The sequence below is a fragment of the Ammospiza caudacuta genome, chromosome Z, assembly GCF_027887145.1.
Source record: "Ammospiza caudacuta isolate bAmmCau1 chromosome Z, bAmmCau1.pri, whole genome shotgun sequence".
NCBI lineage: Eukaryota > Metazoa > Chordata > Aves > Passeriformes > Passerellidae > Ammospiza > Ammospiza caudacuta.
Window position 1 is genome coordinate 24,867,241 of NC_080632.1, and position 12,796 is coordinate 24,880,036.

Sequence of the window (12,796 nt, forward strand, 5' to 3'; positions counted from 1 at the left end):
AAGACAGCACACAGAAAAGGGCAGAAAGCCTTAAAGCAACATGAAACACCAACACCAAACTTCTTCCATTTGTCTACATCCAAAAAATCCTGAGCCCTGGTATTTGATTTGGGCAAAGAGTCAGACATCCCTAGCATTAGCAGGTGAGCACCAAACATGAAGGTACAGCCCCAGCTGCATAATTCTGTCAGGAGGAAAACAAACAGCAGGTGAGAACCATTGGAAGTCTCTTGTCAGTACACTCAGGTTATTTACACACAATCTGGAGATCTATTTATTCAGTAAGGGCTGTAATTAGCCTGCAAATTGATCTCAACACATCCCTCTATGGCAAACGGAGAAATGAGATTCCTTTGGGGGAAAAAATAATTTACTTGTGGCTGCTGACAGATATACAGACTCAAAAATTAAAGACATTAAATCTAAAATTTAATATTCCCCATTGCTTAGTAAGAACTGAAGCAGGAGGGTCCAACAAAAATCTCCCTGAAGAAGACTAAGAAAATGAAGAAATTACCAATACTAGAAGACAAACTCTGCTGCTTTCAACTATGCAGGTAAATCTGTATTTCACAATGATTCTGACACAAAACTCACACAAGAGATGGCAACTCATTTGGTTGGTTTCAATAGACACTGGATCAGCTGTCAGATGTGGTAGCCTCTTATTTTTATTTCCATTACAAAAAATAAATAAATTATGAACTCGAGTGTATGCACACCTGTCTTCATTTAAACAAAGTGCTGTTTCATGCTAGCAAAACAAAAAAGAAGCAAAACATTCTCATTATTACTGACAATAAAACAAGGTTTGTCCTGCTCAGCCTCTTCCCTCATTCTTCAGATTTAACTCCTAGCACAAACTTAATGAACAAAAGCTGAAGCAACACAGCCTGTGCCAGACAGCACATTATAATCTGAAATTACATCTCCAGCTCTAATATGAATATCCCAGAGCACCTTTGATGAAAAAAACCACACGCCTTCCAGACTGTACACAGAGATCAGGCTTAGCCTTTAATGTATTCACATTCAGAGCCAACTGGCTGCTTCTGTCCGCTGCAACGAGGAGACAGCACTCTGGGCTGGCATGACCACAGGAGTTTACAAAGCACACAGCTCTGGGGCAAGACCTGCCGCAGCTCAGTTTCACCTCTGTGCTGCAGAGTCACCTTCGCTATCAAGTAAAGGCAAGAGGGAAAACAAGAGAATAAACATTTTATATATTATATATGTTCTGGGAGGAGAAATGGCCCCATCACTTGTCATGTTTGACAATTAAGATTCAGAAAATGCAAGATGGGTGTTTTGTTTTGAACCATCTTTCAACAGAAATGAAACCCACGTTCTGCAGTTAATTCCTTACCTTCAAGAGCCCTCTCGGGAAGTCTTTGCCATCATTCATCCCCTGGAGGTTAGCAACAAACTCTTGGCAGGTCATCTTTTTCCCAATGTTCTGAAAGGAGTGTCAGAGAAACACAACATCATATTCCTGTTGCTTTCCATAACAACGGGAACAAGCAACATCCGATTAAATGCATCTTCCTGCTTTCCTTTAAGCCCAAGCCAGGCAGCACTAAGAACACATTCAGGAGATTACTCATAGATGAGCATCCTTGTATGCATATAGCTAGAAAAGGGAACCCTTTTGCACCCAAAGGCCCACATACACCCCCAAAAAAACCCCAGCTTAATACTGGGGGTAATGAAGAGGACAATGATGAAGATCTTTCGTATTTGCATGGTGCCTTATATCCCCATGTCTCCAGAAGCTCTACCAGTCTCTGATGGAAAAGCTCTACTTAAATCTGCTGTGGGGCACCAGGAAACAGGTGACTGAGGCCCTTTCTAGATCCTTCCCTTACAATTTCAAATGCCCCCTTTCAGTGGCAACTGCTGTGAGTTGGAGTATGTTGCCCAGGCATGGCCACTACCTTTTCTGATTCACAGGCTGAAGCTGCTTTGACATTTCCATAGGCTTGCTCTCTTTTCTCTCCTCCTGTCCAAGTCTCTGACTGAAAGTTGACCAAATAAGCCACAAACAGAAAGGAAAAGTTTGGCTGTCCCTACATGTCTGTGTAGGAGCCAAACTACATCCAGAAGTTTGAGGCTTATTGAATCCCTGCCTTCATCACCCCTCAGAGAAAGTGTCTGTACACAGTCCCCTAGGTGTTAGAAGGGTCCTGCTTAGTATGCGGGGAGCCTGGTGAGCAGGCAACAATTACAACACTGCATTGATGAAAAAGGACACCAAAGATATCTGAGGAAAGGAAAGCAGCCTGAGATGAGCTGTGAAACACAGTATAGACGGAGGGGAAAATAGGGCTCTGTGACAGGTATCTTTGACGATAGCACACTGTCAGTCAAGAGATGGAAGTGAAGACTTTTCCACTGTCAGGGCATGTTTTGTCTGTAGAAATACAGCAGATGAGTTCTGTGTGAACTCTGTCTTCGGCTAGGACCAGGAGCCCAAATTAACACAGGACTGGTGCCCTTAGTTGGTAATACAGGCCATTCGATGCTATGAATTACACAACAGCTTGAAGTGCATATCCTCTATTTCCCTTTGTAAGGTTTTCTGTGCTGTTTAGGTGGCCTGGAAAGGCCCAGGGATGGCCTTGAAGAGCCCGGCGCTTCAAAGGACGAGGATAGACTTCTGATCTTGTCTCGGTCTTGGTGTTTATTAATTGTTTATCTAAAAGATTTTCTTTCAGCCCGACAGAGGTCTGCACAGCAAGTCAGCCATGGGCACACTGCGAGCCCCCAGGGCGGTCACTTATCTTTATACCCTAAGTTACGTGTACAATATTTATCATTTCTCCCCAATACCTTCTACCCTTATTAACCGGTGCACTTTTAGTAATAACCAATCCCAAAGTGCCACCACCACCACAGAAGATGGAGGCCAAGAAGAAGAAGAAGAAGAAGGACAGGACACACCCCAATTCCTCCATCTTACTTCTTTAGACCCCCCTGTACCAAAATCCTAAACCCTGTGTTTTACACTTTAACTAACTTATCCCTTCACCATACACCCAGTGAATTCCTCCCAGTCCTCATACAAGTGTCATCTCCTGTGTAGGATTAAAGCCCTGCCACCAGACACTTCTGGCAACATTCCAGGACTCCCGAGCCCCCCAAGGGTGGTCTCGGCCACTCTGCACCTCCATCCTGAGGTGCTGAGATCCCACACCCTTCCATAATGTTTGATCAGGAAAACCACCAAATCTTGGCCATCAGCCTCACCTTGCCAATAAAGAACATCCCATAGCCTGCAGCCAGCACAAACCTACAGAAAGAGGGCAAGCAGTAACCCTGGAACAATTCATGGCTTCCCACAAAAGGATGGCTCCTGACAACACAGATGGGCTGTAACCCTGGCTCTATGGTTGCAAAGCTTATAGAATACAGCTTAAAACTTCAGTCTTCAGGTGCAGGCTGGAGCTGGTCTAGTAGAGACTTAAAAATGCTTTCCTTTCTCCCTGCAACTTCAGCCTACTTCTATTTGTTTCCTCCAAGCAGCAGTTGGCAGCTTCCCCATGCTGACCAAAGCCAACAATGCAGACAAATTGCTGTTTTGCTGCAGGATCAAAGCTGACATCTTCATACAGTGCCACAGAGGTTCCAGAGCATGTGCCTGGTGGTAGAGATACCTCAAAACTCTCCAGCACCAATGTGGGTGATGACCTTTGTGCAGAGAAGCAAGCATGCATTTCCAAAACACATCTAGCAAAAATGTTTAGTTACAAATAGAAGTGTGGCAAGACAGGGAACATAAAGGGGATTAAGTAAAAGTTTGTCTACAAGAGTTAAAGGCAAGTGTGAACTGAAGGCAGAGCAGCTGCATTACAGCCCTACAAGCAATGGAGCTGATTGTGAAATAGAAATGTCTGTGCTTATGATCAGTATGTCAGTAACAAATAGAGCACAGTGTATAGACAAGCCCTGTGACTCATTTGCTTCCTGCTCCAGCAGAATCCTGGTAAGGATGGGGCAAAGTGTTATCTTTGTTAGGAAACAGGCAATTAGGCATATCTGCAAGGGCTGCATTCCAAATCAAAAACACCAAACTTACCACCTATGTGGAAAAATGCAAAGCAGTAAGAGGAAGTCCAAAATCAGAGGAAATCAGAGGGGTTTGAGGGAACATGATGGCACACCCATGGACATAATACAAGTAGGAGTCTGGGAAATACTACAACTGCATGTACATAACAACACAGTGTCAACTGCCAGTGGGGTAAGTCTCCGAAGTTACACACTGCAACAACCAGAGTCAGCAGCAGCAGCAATAAGGGATCAGAGCTAAATTGTTTTTTCCAGTACCTACTGAAGACAGTACTAAAGCACTAAAGCATTGCAGGGAGCACTAAAGCATCACAGGGAGCAATGGGAATTGCTGTCAGGCTAATGCATGACCATTATTTGGTCTCCCTCCCTGGACTGTGAGGCCAGGCAGTCTGTAAAGCAGGAGCTCCAGGCTGCTCACCATTCTGGGGAGTGGGATACCTCTGCAGAAAGACTCAGGTGTCCTCAAGAGAAGCCATGTGTGCTAAGAGACAAACTGCAGCACATTCCTGTACGCCTCGCGTCCAGTCATTCAGTAGGGAAGGCTAAGCCATCAGAGAAAAAAATTCTTCACAACTCCCTACCCCCTCCTGCTTCCACAACCTGCAGACAAAGGCATTCCATTAATAGGAGATGGGTCTCAGAACTCCTTGTGAATACTCAAGTCTTGGTTTTACTACCTGCACCACCACAGGGGCCAAGTAGCCCATTTAGACAGACCCAGGATGCCTCTATGTCCTGCTGCCCAATGCAACACTCTTGGTGTGTAAGAGTTCCCAACAGACATCCTCCTGGGAGAGCCCTTGCAAGTGCAGTGGAGGGCCAGAGAGAAGCCCCAGAGCTACCTGGCTAAAGCCATTGCTTTTGTATACTACAAGGCCATGCTTCCTGTGTTTTTACACACTCCATCCTAACTCCAGGGCAGAGGAAGCCTCTCATCAGTATGGGAATACCTTGCATAGCTGGTGTATTGCACCATGGGTGCTGAAATACCCATCCTAAGGCTGCTGGCACCCTGTAGCAGTGTGACTAAGAGAACTCAAACCAGAATACTATTTCACCCAGGCAGGCAATGGGGTGAGGTGTGCAGTACAGGAACACAGGGCTCCCACTCAGCATGCTCACACCCCCCCTCCATTCTCTTGGTTTTGAGTATACCCATCCTTTGTCTGTGCAAAACTCTGCTTCCACCAGATCTGCCCCCTGCAACTGAATGCCCGCAAACATCACCCTCCCTTTGTGACTTTCCCAAAAGGTCTTCTTCACCTCCCATCTCTATTCTGCCTTCCCACATGTTTGTACATACTGCAAAGGGGAAGCCAATCCCACGCACAGCTTCCTGGTCAGAGCCTGCTGCAGGAAGGATGGTAAGCACACCGGAAAGATGGCCCTAAGGTCAGGGAGTATGCTCAGACATTATTGCAACGCCAGGCACAACGCCAGCTTACACAAGGCATTGCTCAAGGCATGCTGGAAAGGCCTGCCCAGGACAACAGCCTAGGAGTGCAGCCTTCTCACTGTTTGCCATCTGCAAGGGCTTCAGAAGAAGGCCACCAGCACCGGGACCGCCACAAGCTACCTAGTCCCAGCATGGTGTGGATAGGAGCAGTCTACACAAAGCTATGCATACTCACATGGCCATGGAGGTCTGTGTTCAGCAGCATCATGGCACACGTGAGACAGTGAACTCCATCTGCAGAAAGAGAAATAACCAGAGTCACATGCAAACCCACATCTGGACCTTCAAGAATCTGAAACTGAGACTCATAGATTAACTAAGTTTGTTCCCTTCATAAGAATCTGTTTTATCAAGAAATACACATAATTAAATAAATTAACAATGAGGTCATCATACAGCTGGCAAACCAGAACAGTGTTTCTTGCATCTTTTAATAACTCTCAAAACTGTCTTGCAGCACCCATGGATGAGGCAAGCAAGACAGGAAATCATGCTATCACTCTTAGCTTGCTAATAGCAACACTACAGTCTGAATCAACACCTCCTTCTTCATTTACTTCAGTGCAGAAAGGGAAAAGTAAAATACATTTTTTCTTGTGTAAGGAGTGGGTGCAGCAGGGTATCCTGTTTTTCTTCCCCTCTGGCTTAGTCCTCATTCACAGCTCAATTAGACCTAATTTTGGAGAAGTACAGTCAGTTACTTGTGCTGCCTTGGCTGCATGTTGGGTAGAGAGCATTCCAGGGTCTCCTAAGCTGGTCCTGCGGCCAAGGCCCTCAGCAATAAGTCAGATTCACAGAACCACAGAATAGAGTCGGAGGACTGAGAGACTGAAGAAAATGATTACTGGCTCAAAATAACAGAAATGTGTGTGTAGGGGGAGCAGCTCTGCAGAAAATGGGATGGTGCACTGCTCCACACCCCACTCTCTGGAGCCTCTAGTTCAGAACTGCCACTAATCACTGGCACACTGAAAGCAATGCCTCACACTCTGCCCTGGAGCCCTGGGGTGGCCAGATGACTGGAAGTACCCCCAGGGGTTGCTTGCCACAGGAAGCCAGAGCAGACCCCAGGACATGTGGTTATGTTCCTATTGTCTTTGGATAGCTGAAACCACACTAGGATCCAGGGCAGTAGCTGTACCTTGGTTTTTTGCTCTTTATTTTTGTATATTTTTCCTCTTCTCTACTCCTAATTTCCATTTTCTGACATATGGGTAACTAAGATTGGATGAGTAAAGTTTACTAAGTCAATGGTCTGTGAAATGCTTTATTTTGATTGAATGTTTGTTTTAAATTCCTGATTTTCTAAGGTTTGCTAGGAAAGTTTGGTTGTGAACATTCTGGGAACTTTTGTCAAGTTCTTCTTTGTGCCCAACTCAGGAAGAAGTAGTAGTACCTTAGACCCTTTTTGAATAACCTTTCCAAGCAAGTTTAGAAGGCATCCTATAAGGATCATGGAGTTCAACTCCTGGCTCTGCACAGGACATCCCTATGAATCACACCATGTGCTTGAGAGAATTGTCCAAACACTTCTTGAGCTTTGCCAGGCTGGTGTTGTGATCACTTCCCTGGAGAGCCTGTTACAGCGCCCAACTACCCATTGGGAGAAGAACCTCTCTCTGATGTCTACCTAAACCTCTGCTGACACAACTTTTAAGGCTCTGCTCAGAGCCTCAGCTCCTAATTCCCTCAGCTCCTGTCACTGTCACCACAGAGAAAAGATCAGCGCCTGCCCCTCACCCTCCCCTCATGAAGGAGCTGTGGACTGCAAGGAGGTCTCCCCTCAGTCTCCTCTTTTCCAGACTCTGCAAATTCTGTGATCTCACTGCTCCTCATTTGGCTTCCCCTCTAGACCTTTCTCCATCTTCACATCCTTTTTCAGAATACTCTCTGATAGGTTTGTATCTTTCCTATATTGTGGTGCCCAAACAGCGCATAGTACTAAGATCCTGGGTTAAGTGTGCAGGATTTAAATGCTTACTCGGGGTCCAAAGTCACAATACCCCTCTTGCAGTCTTGACTAGAGTAAGGCAGCCATATCATCAGGCAAGTCATTGTTTCACTCTGGACATGACGCACTTGTTCTGACTGCCTACAGTGTCTTGAAATAAGAAAGGCAATAGGCACATTACAGAGATAGCACAGGAGCAGATACTGTCTTACTCCCAACTTTCTCCCTCCCCTGCATGACAGCCAGTAAAGCTGAAGACGTGCGATGTGCCCAAACTTTATCTCACTGAAACAGGGGTAGGTCACAAAGCAAGGGGTAAGGAGGCACAGTGGTACCTCCAACTGTAGCAGCTCTTTCTCACACATTAAACTGAAAGTACAGTTAAACCGATGATTGCCTTCTTTTTCAGTGTGTGATCAGCATGTGCTGCAATCACAGGGCCACAAGGCTCTGCCAGCATGTCTGGCTGAACATTGCAGTTACGCCAACAGACAGTTTGTCCTCTTCTGCAATCCCAGTTTTCTCAGGATTGATCTATGTGCTTGTTTGTTTCCATCATTTATTTCCAAACTGACTGAAAACATTGGCAAGGAGAAGCACTCTGACTGATGTTAGCTAGTCGAGATGAAACCATGCCAGGGTCTGGATACAGCACTCAAAATTCATCACCACAACTGGCAAGAACTGGTATGCCTGATGCCAGTGCATGCAAATACAAGTGCTGAATGGAGCACGGAAAGTGAACAACCTCTCTTTCACGTGTCACGGGACCTATTCTTGTCCACATGAGTGTAGCTGGAGTACAAGCACCCACACACCAAAGCCAGCAAGACCAGAAACCACAAGTGAGGACAAATCTGGAGGTGCCACAACTGAGGATTTGTATTGAGGACCTATTTATATTGAATACCTTTTGTGCTGAGGGTTTCAGAGACAGTCTCTAAAGTGTGGTACAGTGACCACACAGCTTCATTTTCCAGGCATACACCATATGTGTGGAAAGACCTCAATATCAGGAACAAAGTTACCTTGAGAAGAAATGGCGTTTGGGTTGCACTGGTAGTATCTGCTGGAGAAGTGGATTAAAACTCTCTCTCGTTCCTGAGTTTCTCCAATAAGTGAAAAGGCTTTAAAGAAACTCCTAAAAGAGCAGTGGGAAAAAAAGTGAAATTAGGGTAATAAATCTCTTTTTGCTTCACACAGTGCACAGAGCAAAGCACACATCACAGTAAGAAGTACATAAGCACACATTCAGTTCCAAGAAGCCTTTCTAGGAAATTGGGCTATAATTCTGCATGCAATTAACTCCAATATTTCAGTAAATGAAAGAAGATTTAAATTACTATCGGTCTCAGCCACTGAATATGCAAAATAATAAGTAATTCCACTATTTGAAATAGCTGTTCTTACTTTTAATTTTTTTTTCCTATGGGCAAGGAATTGAAACATGTATTGTTTAAGCCTGATAAGATATCCAGGATGTTCCCTATTCTCTTCTAATTGCCCACCATCCCTGCACCTTTTAACTTTACTTCATTAGTACTGCTTTCCAAATCAGAAAAGCTACTCCAGGTGGTGAAGTACTGCACAGCACTCACAGCTAACACCGAAATGTGTGGTCACTTATCAGAATGGCCAGGACCATAACAGATGGAGAGGAGTGTGACTACTTGGACCTGCAGAAAATATCTGAGCAAAAGGGCAGAAGACTTGCAACATCTTCCACTGAGCTTCAACAACAGGAGGAGTAACTTGGCCCTCCTGAGGTTCTTGCTTATGAGAGCCCAGGGCACAGAGCTGGTGCACATCTGGGCACTCACTGGATACAGCCAGCAAGCCTGTGCAGAGAGAGGTGGGGACGACACACATCTTTCACTTCTATTCTCCTGCTTGACCACACCTCCTCTTAACCACATTGCTGTTCTTCCCACATAGAAAAATGTATCTCACAGCCAAAGATGACCTTCTACATTCATTTATCAAGATGCTTCTAGAAAATACTGAAAACACAAAACTTTTGTATCTGAAGTAAGAAGACATACAGAATGACGGTCTTACAGACAATTTTTAAACATCCCATTAGACGGAAACTAACACCAGATCTGAGAGGAATGGAATATATTGCTGGGACATTCACATTATCTAGTCTGGATGCACAAACTTTAATTTTTTTTCTCTGTGATGTAAGGTCAGAGACAAGCTGTACTTGCAACAATCTCACACCCACACAGAGTGTGATCTGCATGGTAATAATTTAACATGTAATGTATCGCAAATAGTCCAGTTCACAAGTAGATATAAGTGAATCTTGACAGGGTTTCTCTGTCCTTCCTACTTTGTCCTCCTGTCCTGGTTCTGGCCAGGACAGAGTTAATTTTTAATATAAGGGCTGATGTTACTTCTGATCCTCTTGAAGGGACCTCCAGCTCATATTTACAAGAAGTGAACAACATGTACTATTACTAGAACTACAGAGGCCCCAGCCAGGCAGAAGAAAGGGCCAATCAGATCTACTGGACTGTGTGGATCCAGTGCTCTGGCACATCAGACACCCAAGAGTGTAAGGCTTTAGCTCACACCGGCACATGATGTACTCAGATGCCACCAAGATACGTGGGGACAGAATCCATCTCTCTCTGGGGTGCCAAGGGGATCCCAACAGCTGCCTGCACTGGAAGGTGGAGAGAGCATGACTGGAAATGAATGGCAAAAACACCCCACTGGGACTGGCCCAGAGACCCTGCACATCTTTAGCACAGGTTACGCCAAAAGAGGGTATTTCAAGGACCCAAAAAGGCATTGTGAGGATCTATGGGATGGATAGCTGCTCTGGAGACAGAGGAAATGAGACAGCTGAATACCTTGCCTGGTCTTTCAGAGGACGTCTCTGTTTAGGGACTGCTGAGGGTTGAAGAACAGCAGATACAATCACTACACATGGCTACTGCACCACCAACAACACTGCACCACCTGGGACTCTGTGACCCCCATCCATGAGATGATCTGTGAACAGGAGAGCCAGCCAGGGAGTAGTCAGCAAGCCTTGTTAACCCTTTAACAGTCCTATATGGTCACTGTGTTAGCCCAGGGACCAACAGATTATCATGGCCTGAATGAAGTCACACCAGCACTGAGTGCCACTGTGCTCAACATGCTGGGACTTCAGTATGAGCTGGAGTCCAAAGCAGTGAGGTGGTGCCACCAACAACACTGCTATCATGCTCTTCTCCATTCCTTTAGCAGCAGGGTGCAGGCCTCAGTTTTTTACCTGGAGGGGTGTGACATACACCTGGAACTGACTTCCCCAAGGGTGGAAACAGAACCCCATTAATTATCCTGGACTAATCCAGACTGCACTGGAAAAGGATGTGAGGAAAAAATATACTGACAGAAAAAAAAAAATATCCTGACAACATGATCATGCAGGGCAACACAGCAAGAATTTTCAAGAAAGGGGAGAAGACAATGCAAATCCTCCTGAAGGCTGGTTTTGCCACACAGCAAAGTAAGATCAAGGGACCTGCCCAGAAAACCCAGTTTTTAGGAGTAAAATGGCAATATGGACGCCATCAGATTCCAATGGACATGGTCATTGGAACAGCAGCTATGTCCCCACAACCATCAAGAATGAAACACAGGTTTTTCTGTGTTTCCTGTCAGGCACTGTAGGTTTTTGAAGGATGCATATTTCTGATTACAGACAGATTTTAAAACCTCTCTGTCAAGTGATACCAAAGAAGAATGATTTCAAGCAGGGTCCTGAACAATAATAAGATTTTGAACAAATTAAACAGGAGATTGCTCATGCAGTAGCCAGTCAGGACACTACAAGATGTAAAAAGTATGCTCCACAGTACAGCTGGGAAGAGTAGTCCTTCCGGGAATCGCTGGCAAAAGGGTACATGTGGAGATTCGACAATGACCCCTGGTGTTCTGGAGTTAGGAATTCAAACATTCCAACATACAAAGGATCTGAGACCAGCTACAACCCCACTGAAGCAGAGACACTGGTGACTTATGAAGGGGTCAGAGCTGCCTCAGAAGTGACTGACACCAAAGCACAGCCCCTCCTGGTGCCCCAGCTGCCAGCGCTGGGCTGGAAAATTCAAAGAGAAAGTCCCTGCAACACATCATGCCACTGTGGAGTAACTGGATTACTCTGACCACACAGCAAGCTTGAACAGGAAACTCCAATCACCCAGGGATCTTGGAAGTCATCACTAATTGGCCTGAAGCTGAAAATTTCAGACTACCATCATCATCAGAGGAGGAGAAGATGACACATGCTGTGGAGGCCCCACCATACAATCAGCTAGCTACAAATGAAAAGGAATATGATCTCTTTATTGACAGTTCCTTTTGTATCACAGGGACAAATGAAAAACAGAAAGCAGCCGTAGACAGCCCTATTTGACGAGTCACAGAAACTACTGAAGGATAAGGTGGATCAAATCAGGGTGCAGAGCTGAAAGCCATCCATTTGGCTTTAGGTACCACTGAACAAGAGAAACAGCCAGCAATTTACCTCTACACTCGTGGATGGTGGCAAATGCTGTGCTGGGGTGGCAGGACTGACAGAAAAAGGCCAATTGGCAGTGCAGAGGGAAGCCCACCTGGGCTGATGAATACTGGCAAGAAATCGCTGCCCTGTTAGAGAAGCTGGCTGTAGAAGAACACCATGAGATGCACATGTGCCCAGGAGTGAGGCTGCTGAAGAGCATCGCAGCAATGGAGAGATGGATTAGGCCACCAAGATTAAAGCGGCTTGGGTTAATCTGCACTGGCAATGTAAGAGCCAATTATTCTGGCTCAGTGGGCTCAAGATGCCTCGGGTTATCGGAGAAGAAACACAACATCCATGTGGGCTTGTGACCAAGGGGCAGACCTGGCCATGGACCTTGCCTCTCCGTTACCATAACTGTGAAACATGCACTGTGATGGAGCAGGCCAGGCAGGTAAGGCCTCTCTGGTACAGTGGGTACAGGTGGCTGAAACACAGATATGGGGCAGTCTGGCAAACTGGTTACATCACACTGCTGCAAACCCACCAAGGCAAGGGATGCAAGAGCTTACAATGGTGCAAACAACCACTGGGTGTCTGGAAATGAACCCTGTGCCTCACACCAAGGCCCAAAACACCATCCTGGGCCTTGAGATGCAACTTCTGCAGCAACATGGCAACCCAGAAAGAGCTGAGTTGGACTAATGGAACTCATTGCAAAAGGAGCCCCATAGGCACAAGGGCCAGAGAGCACAGGATTGAGTGGGTCTAACATACTAACATATTGCCTATTATGCACCAACCTCTGAGAAAACTG

The 12,796-nt window shown here is 45.7% G+C and overlaps 1 protein-coding gene across 1 annotated transcript in view; it reads right to left on the reverse strand.

Annotated features, from left to right (window-relative positions):
- Window positions 1-949: 949 nt before the first annotated feature.
- LOC131571561 (PH and SEC7 domain-containing protein 3-like) overlaps window positions 950-12,796 on the reverse strand; it is a 32,267-nt gene continuing 20,420 nt past the window's right edge. Inside the window, exons 5-8 of the mRNA XM_058824321.1 lie at window positions 8,507-8,619; window positions 5,703-5,761; window positions 1,367-1,456; window positions 950-1,177 (exon numbers count right to left, since the gene is read on the reverse strand). Of these exons, the coding sequence (XP_058680304.1) occupies window positions 1,169-1,177; window positions 1,367-1,456; window positions 5,703-5,761; window positions 8,507-8,619 (271 nt within the window). The 3' untranslated portion in view covers window positions 950-1,168. The remainder of the gene's footprint in view (window positions 1,178-1,366; window positions 1,457-5,702; window positions 5,762-8,506; window positions 8,620-12,796) is intronic.